Source organism: Rhinolophus hipposideros, assembly GCF_964194185.1.
Source record: "Rhinolophus hipposideros genome assembly, contig: HAP1_SCAFFOLD_318, whole genome shotgun sequence".
NCBI lineage: Eukaryota > Metazoa > Chordata > Mammalia > Chiroptera > Rhinolophidae > Rhinolophus > Rhinolophus hipposideros.
The window spans coordinates 27,571-43,815 of NW_027669423.1; the positions used below are offsets into that span (position 1 = coordinate 27,571).

At 40.5% G+C, this 16,245-nt stretch overlaps 1 protein-coding gene across 8 annotated transcripts; it reads right to left on the minus strand.

The window, feature by feature from the left end:
• Nucleotides 1-254: 254 nt before the first annotated feature.
• On the minus strand, nucleotides 255-15,858 carry LOC308495593 (nuclear pore complex protein Nup153-like). 8 transcript variants are annotated; one of them, XR_013993012.1, is made up of 7 exons: nucleotides 15,320-15,858; nucleotides 10,168-10,393; nucleotides 2,769-2,963; nucleotides 2,438-2,556; nucleotides 2,227-2,355; nucleotides 1,006-1,146; nucleotides 255-876 (listed from the first exon to the last, which is right to left on the minus strand). XR_013993012.1 is itself a non-coding variant. In XM_081080562.1 (6 exons), the coding sequence occupies exons 1-6, from the start codon at nucleotides 15,431-15,433 to the stop codon at nucleotides 1,123-1,125; spliced, it is 807 nt and encodes a 268-aa protein (XP_080936688.1). In that variant the 5' UTR covers nucleotides 15,434-15,858; the 3' UTR covers nucleotides 255-1,122. The 8 variants fall into 8 exon arrangements, 6 of the variants coding, with proteins under 6 accessions (XP_080936688.1, XP_080936687.1, XP_080936685.1 ...); XR_013993013.1 differs by having other exon boundaries at nucleotides 2,721-2,963; XM_081080562.1 differs by having other exon boundaries at nucleotides 255-1,146.
• Between the last annotated feature and the right edge of the window lie 387 nt (nucleotides 15,859-16,245).

Genomic DNA, 16,245 nt, shown 5'->3' on the forward strand with positions numbered 1-16,245 from the left:
AGAAAACAAAAAACTGACGACCACCAACTGCTGGTCAGAACAGTTACATTACTGGAGAGAATGCAAAGAGGCACCAGAAACTTTGGAAAACAGTTTGGCAGTGTATTATAAAGTTTAATGTATACTTACCACATGACCTTGCAGTCTAACTTCTAGGTGTTTATCAAAACAAAATGAATATCAATGTTCACACCAAATGTCAAGAGCAGCTTGTAATGACGAGTGGGGGGAAAGAAGGAGGAGGACACACTACAGAAGGGGTTAACTGATTTATTTATTTAGCAATATCTAATCAATTTATTTAGCAACATGTAATAGCAAAAGACAAAGGCAATTTAAATGAAGTGCTATGACAGAAGGTAAAGGTGGTTAAGACTGAACTGCATACATTGATAACAATGTCATGTCAAAGGAGTACACATACATACAGGTTTAAGGAATCTCAACATATGTTCACTACTGATCAAAAACCACTTGGCTAAATACACAAACAACATCAGTAAGGAGTATCCCAAAAGCAGTAATAAGCTTTATGGGATAGTAACTATTACAGTAGATGTCAAAAGCTCACCAAACCATAGGGACAACAACAGTGGAACAGTCAGGAATTAAACCTTGTCAGGTCTGCAGCTGAGAGCAACTCAGCCGTCTCCCATGGCTGCATGTTAGTTCCCAAGAATGCTGCAGCTGATGCCGTTGCTGTTGCTGTTGTTATTGCTAGAAGTCAGGGAGTCTTCCGATGCTGCAAGCTGCAAGCTGCATACAAGTTCCCAAAGCTGCTAGAATGATGACAATTCACCAACACAAGAAGTCTCTACTGTCCATTGAGGCAAGTTCCGCTCTCACTCTGAAACAATCCAATCCTGAAAAGCAGTCCTGAAACAGCAAATCTCCTGAATAGCAATCTCTTGAAAACAGCAATCAATCCAATCCAATCCAATGCACCTGAGGTCTGTCTTACATCTCTCTTTAGAGGCACCCCAGAGCCCAGTTTTGTGTGCCTACCTCACCTCAAGGAATCACCAGTTCCGGGAGGGCCCGGCAGTCAATGATGTGAATGTTGCCCATCCAGCTGAGGGGCTAGTTCATCCGTATAAGCAACAAGGCCTGGCGATGTGCCTGTCACGTCATCCGGATACAACTTGGCTGATGCAGGCGAAACAGACAGAGAGCAACATCATCTCATATCTCCCCTACTCCGGAGCACGAGACCATAGGGGGGATTTATTCAACCCCTAATCACAGCACAGACTTCTTTTATTCTTAAGCTAACCATTACCTGACATGAAGGAAAAGAAAAAAGCTAATAGACAAAAGTTAATACCAGCCAATGAAGGCAAACTTTCCTCAACATCTTCCCTACACAGCTTTATTCACAATTGCCAAAAATTAGAAACAACCTGAGTATCCTTTCACTGGTGAATGGATAAACAAACAGTACAGTAGCTCAGCTATGAAAAGGAGCTAAATATTAATATATGCATTATGTTATGTAGAATAAGCCATTTTTTAAAGACTACATATTGTATTTTTAAATTTACATGACATTCTGGAAAAACGAAAACTACAGGGAAATAAAACACATCAGTGCTTACCACGAGGTGAAAGTAGGAAGAATGTCTGACGACAGACATATACTCAAGGTAAAATTTTGGTGTGATGAAAATGTTTGTTCAATATTTTGATTGCAAAAGTGGTTACACAACTGTCTGTGTTTTGTTCAAATTGAAATATTTTAATAAGGGTAGATTTTACTGTATGTAATTTGTACCTCAATTTCTTTTTTAAAGGGCAAGGGAAGAGGGTTTACTACAAAGCGTACCCGAGAATATTCAGGAGTAATAGAACAATTTTGTATCATGATTATAGTGGTGGTTTCATGAGGTTAGAGTTTGTCAAATCTCTTACAACTGCACAAAAAAGACTGAATTTTTCTGTATGTAAATAAATAAAAAGTTAATAAAGAGGCAAAATAAACAATAAAAATTTTTTTAAAAAGAAGTTAATCAACACGAGTCCAGAACATACACACACATACAACTCTAATGTATAAAATATTCACTAGGTCTAAAATCATATTCATAGAGTCCCTAACTGAAAAGAATGTTTGTAATACCCACTTCTTTCATTTTCTAGAAAATTCCTAAACAAAATTGGATCTGAGTGGCGTTACTTATTTATCAACAATTGTTTTTTAAAAAGGTTACCGATCCTATTCAAACCAACCTGATATGGTGAGTTTCGTGCTTTAGGCTCTCTGAGGAAAGCTGTTGCCCCACCATATCTCGTTTTCACATGATAAACACGAGAATTTCCAAGATGACTTGTTTGAAGGATCGAAGATTTCCCAATTGACTGCACAGAAACACAGTTGATAAATTATAAGCAATAAACACTCAAAACTAATGTGATTCAATCAACTCCCATTAGTACTCACCTGGGAAAGTCTTCCAAAGAATGCTGGGTTTTTGGAGCTGGTGGCGGTATGCCTAGAGAATGAATGACTTTTAGTCTCCATAGACCCCCGATGTGCCACTGAAGTGTTCTCCAAAGCACCTGTATCAGAAACAAAAATATGTAACACATAGTAAAAGCACTAATGACGAGGCCCTAGATTTTCATGAATAGAAAATGAAAATTACAACTGAGTGTAGAAAAATATTATCCCATGAAAGTTAATTTTACTACCCAAATTATTTACAACCAACTGCCAACAACACCTTTAGCAGAAGCTCTTGAAGAAACACCACTGGTAGTTGAGATGTTACCATTGTCATGCTGAGAGGCAGAATTTCTCATTTCCTTCACAGGGGAAATTCCAGTATTGCCCCTTGGGAATGAGGATGTCGAGGGCTGAGAGGGTAATGCAGGAGATTCCGACAGGGAGAAATTCAGATGGCTCCGATGAAGAGAAGGCCTAGTTACTACTTGTGGACAATTTGAAGGAGTAGTTGTTGAGGGATCTTAAAACAAACAAACAAAAAATATTACTATTATTAATATGTAACTTAGGAAAAGCAATAACCCACCATGACAAAATGCAGTTTGTACTTTGAGAAAACATACTACACAGTGCGTATAGCTTCAATTCCAGTCACTGAGGCCTCCTACAAGCCCAATTTAGCCAAAAAACATTTCAACTAACTGAAATTAATTTACCTAACCTACTGTCCAAACCTATTTCCATGATCACATACCAACTTCTAAAAGTTCAGTGTTCCTGATTTTCTTTGAATTGGTATCAGTATAAAATCCATTAATCACAGATAAATTTAAAGCTATTAAGTCATAAAACAAAGTCTGTCCCTCTAGAAACAACCACAATTAAATTTGTATAGCCTCCCTGAGAATTTACATTAGTCCCGCTTTTATCCGTGAGGCATGCATTCCATGACCCCCTAGTGGATGCCTGTAACTGCAGGTAGTACCAAAACCTATATATTATGTTTCTTCTTATACAGACATACAAACCTATGAAAAAGCTTATTTTATAAATTAGGCACAGAAGAGATAGACAATAACAAATAATATAGAACAATTATAGCAATATACTGTCATAAAAGCTATGTGAATGGGGACCCCTCGCTGAAATCTTCCTATATATAGGCTCAGTACTTTCTGGCACAACATGCTGCCCTCACTTGGAACACGGATTCTGTCCATGTCTTCCACCCACAAACTGAATGATTTTCCATCTTAACTGAGCACTCATCATGCACTGTGGCCGAAACTTTTGCAGTCTGAGGTGCAATAGCACAACTAGCAAAAATTTGTTTTTCTTTCTTCACAATTTCATGGCTAAAAATTCCCTCTCACTGTAGATCAATTTCAGTACACGATTTTTTTCTTTCCCTATTAAGTCGAGAAATGTTACCTTTTCACTAAAAAAAAAAAATACTTTCCAGCTTCTCTTTGGCATATCCAAATTGCCAGCATCACTGCTCTTGTGCTTTGGGGCCAAGATTACGTAAAATTAGTGTTATGTGGACACTAGGACCGAGATACCAAGACAGTCGATCCGATAACCAACCTGACACTTAGTGACTAAAGGGCGGGGAGGATCTACAGCCTGGAGACCTTGGACTAAGGGATGATTCAGCTCCCGGGGAGGCCAGAGCAGGACGGCACAATTTTCCACCACGCTACACAGAACAGTGAGTAATTTAAAACTTAAACATTGTTCCTTTTTGGAATTCTCTAATTAGTATTTTCACACTACAAATGACTGTGGGAACTGAAACTGTAGAAGGGAAAATGCCGGAAAAGGGGAAGTACTATATATGCATGCCAAAATATACACATTCCCTAATCCCATAATCAGGCTTATGCATCTTGTTCTGTATTGTTTTTCCATTTACCAATATAATTTTGTTCTGCATACAGAACATTCATTCCTTTAAGTACATTGTATTTTATCATACTGATTTACTCTACATATTTCATTATTTTCCTAATACTTCATCTTTTATGAAGTTATACCTACATACTTCTAAGAGTATTCTTATCGACAAATTCATGATTCTTTAAGTTTGTTAGAGTACCATGAGAAGAAAATATGAAACAAATATTCCTAAGAAACACAAAAAAGTCTGATTTGAAGGAGATCCAAGATGGCAACGTGGACAAACACTGTGCCTGCTTCCTTCCATGAAAATACCAAAATTACAACTAAATTATAAAACAATCAACTGGGAGAACCATCTGAGGTATAGCTGAATACAAGTTTTATAATTATGGATATAAAGAAAAAGCCACAGTAAGACTGGTAGGAGGGGCGGAAACACTGAACGTGCTGGCACCAATCCTCCATGTGACAGGCAAGAATCAGGAGGGATATCTTGGCCGAGGAGGTTTCCCCGAAAGAAATGAGGTATCCCAGATCCACACCAGGCTATCCAGCAGGAAGAGGAGCCCCTACAACATCTATCTCTGAAAAACAGTGGGGATTCTGAACACCGGGTTCGAAAAAGGCTGTGGGAAACCCAGTTATCTTTTCAAGGGGCCCATGCACAGACGCTCTCACTCCAAGGCTCTGAAGCTGGAATCCAGTGAACGGACATTGATTCAGGGGGTATCAAAGGCATACAAGAGGAGGACTGAGGTTTGTGCTTCAGGACAAGGGTTAGAGAGGACGGTCAACATTTTCCCTGTGTAGAATTTTCTTCCCATGCAGCCAACTGTCAGATACAATCTTCCCTTTTTTAGCATTCCCTCAACATGGTAAAATTTGAATCTGAATTGGTCTAGTGGGCTCTACTGGGACCCCACCACAAAATTTCCCCACTCCGGAGGCACTTTCTCAGAGAACAGACAGCCTCACCCAAACTGCACTCTATCTTGAAAAGCTATCAGAGTCTGCAGCTGCCAGATGGTCTACAACTGGTCTCGGTGTGCTCTGAGACTTTTTCTGAGTAGCTCCATGCTCAGTCCTAACAGCGAGTCAGAATCTACATTAACCTGGTGACCACAACTCTGCCCACTCGAGTGACTTCCTGAGATCCTGCATCACCCAACTTGTGTGCCACACAAGCCTTTATCATTGTCTGAACCTTAAGAAAGTTGGCAGGTAGCAGCAGGCCTCAGGGCATTCTGGGTTTTGGAGGAACTACCCCAGGCCCAGTACTGGTGGCAGCTATCCTCAGGTCATAGTGTGGCCTCTCACACATGCCTCCAACTTTAGCAAAGAGAGCAAACATCCACAGGTCACTTTGTAGCTCCTGTAAGGTAGTCCCTGGCTGCTCACAGGCACTGGGTGACTTCAGCCTGCACCAGAGCCCTTCCTAAGAGCCCACAGACTAACATACATGGAGGTTAGCTTCAGAACACAGCAGAGCAATGCCCAATTAGTCCCATAAGCAGTACACAAAAAGGGCAGGCTCAACAGGCACCAGAGCCCACCGGGGCTAATCCATCAGTGGGATTCTCACTCAGGGAGGTAAGCCTCCTGAACAACATAGGTAAGCCTCCTGAACAACAGCACATAAGTTTTGGACAAGACCAAACCCCACAACAAATCAGCCAGAGGGCAAATTGCACCCACTTACATGCCAACAGCAACCAAGGCTCAACTATAACAGGATGACTCACACAACTCACACAAGGGACACTCCTAGAGCACCTAGAGCAGGTGACCAGGGAGACTGTTCCAAGGCCCTACACAGCACCTACTACATAAGGCCACCTGGCCAAGATAGGGAAGCATAGCAGATCTACCCCATAGAAACAAAGAGAGGTAGCCACAGTGAGGAAACAAGTCTCAAATGAAAGAACTGGAGAAAACTCCCGAAAAAGACTAAATGAAGTAGATACAAGCACCTACCAGATACAGAGTTCAAAACAATAGTTATAAAGATGCTCAAGGAACATAGTGAGAACTTCAACAGAATGATCATTTTGAGCTTTATCAGGCATGAATGAAGGACATAACAACCATAAAAAATAAGCAGTCAGAAGTGAAGAATACAATATCTAAAATGAAGAATACACAAGAGGGACTCGACAGCAGATTAGATGGAACATAGGATTCAATCATTGATTTGGAAGACAAGGGAGCAGAAAACACTCAGGCGGAACAGTAAAAAGAAAACAGAATCCAACAAAGTGAGGATAGTTTAAGAGACCTCTGGGAGAACATCAAGCATAACAACATTGCCATCATAGGGGTACCAGAGGAGAAGAAACAAAGCAAGGAATTCAGAACCTATTTGAAGAAGCAATGACTGAACAATTTCCTAACCTGGCGAAGGAAGTAGACATACATGTCCAGGAAACGTAGGGACCCAAACAAGATGAACCCAAACAGGCCCACACCAAGACACATTATAATTTAAATGGAAAAGTTTAAAGATAAACAGAGAATCCTAAAGGCAGCAAGAGAAAGACAATTAGTAACTTATAAGGGAACCCTCAAAATACTGTCAGCTGATTTCTCAACTGAAATGTTGCAGGCCAGAGGGAACTGGCACAAAACATTCAATGTGATGAAAAGAAAAAACCTACAACAAAGGATACTCTACCCACCAGGCTATCATTACAATCTAACGACAGATAAACAGAGAAGCTCCCCAGACAAGAAAAAGCTAAATGAGTTCATCACCACCAAACCAGTACTACAAAGAATTTTAGAGAGAACTTCTTTAAGACAGAAAAAAAATAAAAATAAAAATTACGAATAACAAAATGGCAGCAGCTACATATCTATCAAGAATTGCTTTCAATGTAAACGGAGCAAATGCTCTAGTCAAAAGATATAGGAGGGCTGGATACATAAGAAAATAAACCCTTACATATGCTGCCTACCAGAGAATCGCTTCAGATTGAAAGAAACATACAGACGTAAAGTAAAGGGATGGAAAAACTTATTTCTTGAAAATGGAAACAAAAAATAAACAAATAAAAATGAAAATACTTGAGTAGCTATACTTATACCAAACAAAATAAACCTTAAAACAAAGGCTATAACAAGACATAAAGAAGGACCCAGTAATCCCACTTCTGGGAATTTATCTGAAGAAACCCAAAATTCTACTGTGAAGTGACTTGTGAATCCACATGTTTAGTGCAGCATTGTTTAAAAGGGCCACGATGTGGAGGCAACCTCGGTGTCCCTTGATGGAAGAATGGATGAAGAGGAGGTGGTACATATATACAATGGACTATGGCTAAGTCAGGGAAGGGAATTGGTTCTTGCCATTTTCGACAGAATGGATAAACCTGGAAGGTATTTTGCTGAGTGGAATGTCAGACAGAGAATGACAGATGCAATGTGTTTCTGCTCATATATGTAACCTAAAGAACAAAATAAAGAAAAAAAAACAGAAAGGAACTCATAGATACAGAAAACATTTGATGGTTGCCAGATGGGAGGGTGGTTGGGGTTTCAGTGGAAAATGGGGAAGGGATTGAGAAGTACAAATTGGTTGTTAAAAAATAATTATGGGGAGGTAAGGTATAGCACAAGGAATATAGTCAATAATATTGTAATAACTACGCATGGTGTCAGAGGGGAACTAAATTTGTTGGGGTGACCTAGGGGAGGGGGTTTCGGGGCAGGGTGAAAAGGTGAAGGGATTAATAAGTACAAATTGGTAGTTACAACATACTCATGGGGATGTAAAGTAAAGCATAGGGAATATAGTCAATGATATGGTAATAACTATGTATAAGGCCAGGTGGGTACCACACTAGTAGTCAGGGGAATCACTTCTTAAATTATATAAATGTCTAACCACTATGCTGTACACCTGAAATTGATATAAGTTAATATAAAATGTCAAGTGTAACTGAACATTTTAAAAAGGGGAGACAATTGAAGAGGAATAAGAATTTCAAATCTCCAGGTATAAAACAAATAAGTCATGGGGATGTAATGTACAGCGTAAGGAATATAGTCAATAATATTGTGACAGCGTGGTACTGTCAGATGGTTCCTGGACTTACCATGGTGATCAACTTTTTAGGTATATAAATGTTGAAAAACTATGGTATACCCCTGAAACTAACATAACAATGTCATTAGCTATATTTTTAATAAAAATCATAAAGAAAAAGTCTGATTCTGAAGTCTAAAGTCGGCCCATAAAACCGCCTAAGTAGTCAGAGGTCTCCTGAGAATCAGTGAGAAAACAATTTTATGTGGAATTGCTCTGACATACTGGATCAGAGCACAGGCTCGTTTTTGCTGTGAGAGATACCGTGATCCAAAGATTTCCTGTCATTATGTTCCGAAAAAGAGCAAATGACAATGTACACTGCCCCCACGCTCTCACTGCGTATGAACCCTTTCTGATTTCTGTCACTATAACATGACAAATGGCATCACTATATGATTTGCACTTATTTTAATGACAGGAATATTGAGCAACCTTCCCTAAATTCATTGGTCATTTATATTTCTTCTCCTGCTTTTGTTTATTGATGTAGTCTCTCTTAAGATTACTGAAATCTAATTTATTTTTCAGTAAATCAGTGTGAGATGATCTAAAGCATCATAAAATTTTCACTGTCAGTTGTACCCTTTCACTTTTTTATTGATGGTGTGTATCACATACATACAACAGAAAAGTTCCTTATAACCTCAGTAATATAATGAATAAAATTCAAGTTAGAATTGATTGTGGTGACCACTGAATTAATTCCGTTATTACAAGGAAAATACAAGCACACCTAAATGGAATTTTACAGATGTAAAATGACAAACTCTCCATTCATCTGACACCTACACTAAATTCTTCAAGTTAGTAAATCCTCACAAGCACACTTGGGAGGATAGAAAAGAAGGTGTCAGTCCCTGAGGATACACGCTGGTGCATACCAGAAGTCTCTAATCCAGAGAAAGAGAGAGGCTGGGGGCCCACTTGAGGCCCAGGGAAGAAAATGACAAGGAAGCAGTCATCTTAGAGGTCTACCACAGGAAGGCTCAATATATTTCAAAAAAATGTTGAAAGGTTCTGAGCTACACACCTTAAATGCATTACTTCAAGCCTACGTGACACGGATCTCAATAAAGCTGTAAAAAGTACTTAGCGTGAAATGACAGAGTAGCATTTCCAATTATGCCACATGCATGAGTTACACTGAAGCTATTTACTATTTGTAAAACCTCCCCCCAGAGACACACAAATGCTGTAAGTGGATCCAAAAACGGTCAAGCCTTAACATGCATGGTCACTCAATGACACGATGAATGAAATGCCCCGTTGGCGCGCTGCAGAGAGGACAGAAGCCAACTGCAGTTCTGCCATACCCAAATTCCTGTGCTGTGGGAGGCAGTACCACAGTGCCAGTGTAACAGCTGACGTCTACACAGCGCTCCCTTAGCGCCAGGGCCTACTCTGAGGGCTTCACATGTACTACTGTTTTCAAAAGTATTTATGAGGCTACACAAGAGAAATGAGACTGTCTTCCCCAAGCCACGTGGCTAACAATTGCTGGTGTGAAAATTCAAACCCAAAGACTAACAGACTTTGTTCTCTTAACTGATATAGTGTATCTGCCTCCCTTAATTATAATCAGAAAGCCGATAAATGAGAAAGTTATCTAATTGGAATCTGATCACTATTCTCCTCCTACTTCCCAGTTAGATTTACCACATCAGACAATATAAAAATATTTAAAATTCAGGCATGAAACCTAGCATTCATAACACAATACCCACGTCCTATTTACCTTCCGTGTTACTGACTGTTGGCTCAGGAGTGGTTCTGCCATCGCGAATATTAGCGCTCTCCTCATCAGCACATATCAGATGGTCATCTTCTCTATTTTCCAGCCCCTGTGGTGCCTCTCTTCTAACTGCTGAGCAGGTGAATACATCTTCATTCCTGCTGAAGAAGTTCTGTAGCCATTGTGGCACAATATTCTTTACAGATTCTGTCAATCTGCTAAAAAAGGTCTGTTGGGGAAACACACATAAGGCAGTTTGAGAAATGTATCTTTTTATATAAGTACCAACTTACAGAAAGCCGCACCAAGAAAAACACAACTGTTTCCGACAAAGTTACCTAAAATTCAGTTTCTTGAGTTAATGATGGCATACTGGCATTCACAAATTGTACAGACATTATGAAATTCCTGCTTTTGTCTTTCCTCCATAGCATGTATCCATGAGGCAATAATTACCCCCAAATAGCCATATTATTCTAATCCTTAAAAATCTCTAATAGGCCATCCCATGAGAAACATAAACTTTAAATTTAGTAATGAGATATGCACTAAAATGTCATAATTCCAGAGAAAAGGCATCCATTTTGATCTCAGCATATTAAAGAAGCAATATAAAGAATACCTTCAATAGCTTCCTCAGCACAATCAATTATTTTATCGCAAAGTCTTTTAAAAGAATAAAAATCTGGACAACACTAGGAGATTCTTTCTCAAAAAAGACAGGCAATAGACAATTAATCCAACTTAAGAAACTCAAGAAATAATCTCATTTTTTTATGGTAAAATGTCGTTTTATCAAATATTGCCTGAAAATCTGAGGAAATAATTTTATTATGGTAACTTTTCAAAGGAGAAAAATGTGGTGTAACAACTATCAGTGTTAACATTTGCTGTAGCTTTGCTACATGCCAGGCACTATTCTAAGCGGTTTATAAATCTTATTCAACTTACTCCTCACAATAATTTTATGAAGTTGTTATTAACAGGGTCACTTTATAGATGAAGACTTAAAATGAATACCAAAGGTCACTTCTGGACAGTGTTAGATTTCTGTGGAGAATAATCAGACACAAAACTGAACGGTCAAAATGGATATAATAAAGCTCATTCCTTAAAGCTTATGGACTTTGCTTGCAGACTTCCGCTTTTCTTAATTAAAATCTAACCAACGTATCTATCTCAGCCCACAGCAGCTCAGCACAAGGAAATTACCGTGAGAGAGAGAGGAGTTACTCGTGGTACAATGAATGACAGCATCAAGAGCTCGACAGTAAAAAGAAATACAGGTGATAAAACTCAGCTGGAACCAATGAAAGAAAACAAACATCCCTATATTTCAGTGTACCTCTGTGGGGTAAGCGACCGTAAGTCCTCAAACTAGGACTGGTGAAACTGCTTGCGTCCTTTCTCCCAATATTTCGCATTCAGCAAAACACAGCAAAAATACCACTGAGATTACAGGACTCAATTTGGGGGCCAGAAGTAAAATCAAGTCAACGACACACGTATTAAGCACCATCAATGTCTAACACGCGGTGAGTACATTAGCTTCTGAAATTCCATTTCACCTGAGTTCAAGGATTAACGAAAGAAGGCTGAGGAGCAGCAAGCCTCTACAATCCGAACTCAAAACACATTTCTTTTCCTGTTATATGAAAAAGGTCTTCTTTGCCTATATATCTTTTCACCAATTGGAAACCTCAGAACAACTGGAGACATCTCTCCTATACGACCAACTCCTTCCTTATCACTACCGTACAGTCTTCCTTCTTCTTACGTAGAAAACTATTCCTACCAGTTTTCTTGACTTCAGGTCTGTGCAACTCTCTTCTTCACATTACCCTCTATTAAAAGTATACTCAAACTATAAAATCTCCTTTCTCTAATAACTTCACTGCTTCTCTAACTATAAATATCAAATAGAAAGAGGGATTCTTCATTGTGAATGTGTACCAACTGGATAATCAGTTAACCGAGTTTACTATTTGGAAGTGCTGGAAAGTCTGCGTGAAAAAGTTAGACGACCTGAACTTTTCTGCAACAATTCATGGCTCTTGCATCACAACAATGCACCAGCTCACCCGGCACTGTCTGTGAGGGAGTTTTTAGCCAGTAAACAAATAACTGTATTGGAACAGCCTCCCTACTCACCTGATCTGGACCCCAATGACGTTTTTCTTTACCCGGAGATAAAGGAAATATTGAAAGGAAAACATTTTGATGACATTCAGGACATCAAGGGAAATATGAGGACAGTTCTAATGGCCATTCCAGAAAAACACTTCCACAATTGCTTTGAAGGGTGGACTAGGCACTTGCGCTGGTGCATAGCTTCCCAAGGGGACTACTTCAAAGGTGACCATAGTGATACTCAGCAATGAGGTGTATAGCACTTTTTGAAGGATTAGTTTGTGAACATAATTGTCCGACCTCACATAATCCATCATCAGCTTTCAGGTTCTGGAGCCTCATTCTCCCAGAATACACCGCTATTTTGATTTTTATCTGCTCTTTTAGTAGCCGTTATTTTCTTGGGGACTGTCACTACCCTTCGTTCTCTTCCACGGTTCTGTGCACATTCTCCTTACCCACTGAATTCCGATACCACCTGACTCTGCTTCCCAAACTTTTGGAAACTCTTATTTCATATAGTCTGTCTAATCAGTGTTCCCCCTTGCTCCCTCTAAGCCCAAGTAAAGAAAAACAAGAGGTAAGAATCCAAGACTACACATGAGACTTCAAAAATATCTATTATGAAAACACTAAATTACAGTGAAAACCTCGATGCCATTGTCATCTTTCACTTATTGCCAGTTTTTAAGTATATCCATTCTAACATTATTTATTTTAACAACGCAACTCTACTCTGACTTTAACACTCAGTTATTTCCATGAGGGGAAGAAAAGTAATCAAGTATTCAAATTCTAATGCAGTTATATTGAATCTAGTTTTAAATAATCTGAAACTAACCTACAAATCTAAGCTATTGGTTGTCATATTTTACAACCCCCAGAGAGGCGGTCAGCAGCCAAGCTTTCCCAATCTACCCAGTCCAAATCCTTCTAGCCACTAAAAGTCTACTTTTCAATTTCCTTCTCAACTTCAAGAGATTGAGCTAAAAAAAGTGGGCATAAGGATTACTCTGGCTAACAAATTAAAAACTACAGTGGACCACAGATTTCCACTTCCTTCCAAACTCTGTCACTAACGCATGAAGGAGAAACACGACCTGGCTTAGTCTCTTATATTTTTTAATCGTTATCCATATCACAGAGGTGGCTAATAGATAATCAGCAGGACGCTAACAACAAGGACAAGAAAAGGAGTCCCTAAAAGACCTTTAAGCTAGCCACAGGAGACCCACTAAAAGGCCAAAGCAGTTTAACCCACTCGAAGTTACCTATAAGATATTGCCACTTTTCATCCACAGTCTGTTTGAAACTGGATATGAGTTTATTTTATAAATCATACTACGGAAAAGATAAGTGAAATCAAGCAAACTGGAATATCTACGAGGTGTGATCACACAACATGGTGAATGTTAAATTTAAAAAAATTATTACAGTAAAAGACATATTGCCATTAATTCCCTTCAAAATTCTCCCCCTCGCTTCAAACACACTAATCCATCATTCTTGCTACTTTCTGATGCAGTTATGGAGGTCCTCTTTTGTGAGTGTTTTCAGGTGTGCTGTCATGGCTATCTTGATATCCTGAATCATTTTGATTTTGGGGACAAGCCAGAAGTCGCCAGTGAATAAAGTGGATGAGGATACACCATGACATTTTTATTTTATTTTAAAGAAGTCGTGGAATATATATACAATGGAATACTATTCGGCGGTAAGAAAAGAAGATATAGGAACATTTGTGACAACATGGATGGATCTTGAGAGTATAATGCTAAGCGAGATAAGTCAGACAGGAAAAGCAGAGAACCCTATGATTTCACTGATATGTGGTATATAAACCAAAAACAACAAAAGAACAAGACGAACAAATGAGAAACAAAAACTCATAGACACAGACAATAGTTTAGTGGTTATCGGAGGGTAAGGGGCGTGGGGGGAAGGAGATGAGGGTAAGGGGGATCAAATATATGGTGATGGAAGAAGAACTGACTCTGGGTGGTGAACATACAATGGGATTTATAGATGATGTAATACAGAATTGTACACCTGAAATCTATGTAATTTCACTAACAATTGTCACCCCAACAAATTAAAAAAAAAAAAGAATACGATCAAAGAATCAAAAAAAAAAAAAAAAAAGAAATCATAGTAGAAAAGCATGAAAAAAAAGGGATGTGTTTGCCCCTAAATCAAAGAAATGCAGTTGAAGAGAGGAAGACATCCTGTTATCAGAGTAAACATCCTGTTTGTCAAGACCACCAATACTTTACTAGCCCAGGATTACAGGTTTTCACATACCCCAAGGGGATGTGTTTACACATGCCCCTAAATCAAAGGGGTGTGCTTACACACGCCACTAAATCATAGAAAAGCGTTGCTAAATGCCAGAGAAGGGATGACCAGGCACCTCAGAGGAAGAAAGACATAAGTGAAGGGACAGGGTGAGGCAATTCTACCCATAGACATAAAAGCCTTCACACAATGTAAGGCGAGGCTGCTTCCCTCTCTTGGGTCAGCCTGCTCCATATCTTGGACTATACTCTTTTACTAATAAACTTCTGCTGCTAATAATACTGCACAAACTGTCCCTTGAATGAAGTCTTTTCCTTCAAGAAGACATGAGCCGAGATTCAGGGTCATTTTCCAGTAACAATTTTACTAGTAAACATTTTCCCCAAATCTTTACTTTCAAAATGCTGTTCTTGTTTTTTAATGATACAATTTAACATCAGCAACCATGTTAGTGTTCAATATTGATCATCAAGAATAAAGCAATCTAGGAAGTCTGCCTGTAAGAGTATGCAATTTCTCACACCCTTTTGCGATACTTTTGTTTTCTAACAAGGTTAAGCCACACACTTACTCCCCACCTTAGCATCACTGAGAAGTTTTGTAAGAGATTTTTATTAAAATAAGTTAACATTTTCCTACTTATCCACGTGGGGAGCCAGGGCCCCTCACCGCCAGTTCCCTCCCGCCTAGCTCCCCACCCGCTGCACCACAGGGAGTCGCTGTTTAGTACCTGGGGCCTCCGCCGACCCTGCTGGTAAGGTTGAAATGACCGCAGGTGGCAACACCTCGTCGGGATCTTGCCGCCGCCAGCGCCCCCTCCTGTTCCTCCGGCCCCCGAGGACATGGCGCAGCCCCCGCTCCTCCCCGCTACGGGGCGGGTGAGGCAGAGGCGGCCTCTTTAAAGGCCCCCATCTCCTCCCCGCCCCAACCCAAAGTCCGTCTGCGCTGCCCACGCGGGGCACAGACACACAGGTACCGCGAAGTTGCGAGCACCGAGGTGACAAAATGCGTGCTGGCAGCAGAGAAGGAGGTGGGCGCTGCAGAAGCCGAGGAGCGGGCCCCGCTCCCACAGCCCCTCGCGCACCACCTCCTCTCCGTGTAGCACGGTCTCTACTACAAGCTCCGCAGAGCACAGCGAGAGCGGATCCACACGCCCGACTGCCTAACTCGACCGCCGGTCACGGGGTCCTCCCGTCGCGCTGGCCGAGCTGCCGCAGTTAAAGCCGCCGCCGCTACCGCCTAACCCTCCACTGTGCGCACAACGCCCACGCGGGCGACGTCACCACGCTCGCAGGCACCGCCTTTGTGAACGTCTGTTGCTGCTGCTAAGGAGACGCTGCCGTGGTCGCCAGGCAACATGTCGTCACTTGTCAGCGCCGGACTTGTGGGTGTCATCACGCTGCGACCAGGTGATATGCTAGAGGGCCGGTTGCCCCCTGGCCCGGCACCCGGGGAAACTAGTTCAGCAGAAGAAATCGATTTGGGCGATAGAGACCCAGAAGGAGACGCATGGTTTGCCGCAGGCAGAAAGTCAGCAGCTCTACTCCTTTTATGCTCTTGGCTGTAAACTTAGTGTGGAGACAGAGCCAGGAGAGCAGTATCCAGGCTCTTGGCCTCATGTGGAAAGGTGCTGGCTCAGTTATTAGATGGCCATCA

Bases quoted from the DNA above. Each gene is read 5' to 3' on its own strand.
- LOC308495593 (XM_081080557.1), bottom strand. From the start codon at position 15,433: ATGTCCTCGGGGGCCGGAGGAACAGGAGGGGGCGCTGGCGGCGGCAAG. The intron at 10,394-15,319 runs GTACTAAACAGC...TTTCCCCAACAG, and splicing joins AGGGTCGGCGGAGGCCCCAG to ACCTTTTTTAGCAGATTGAC. The intron at 2,964-10,167 runs GTAAATAGGACG...GTTTGTTTTAAG, and splicing joins AACAGTCAGTAACACGGAAG to ATCCCTCAACAACTACTCCT.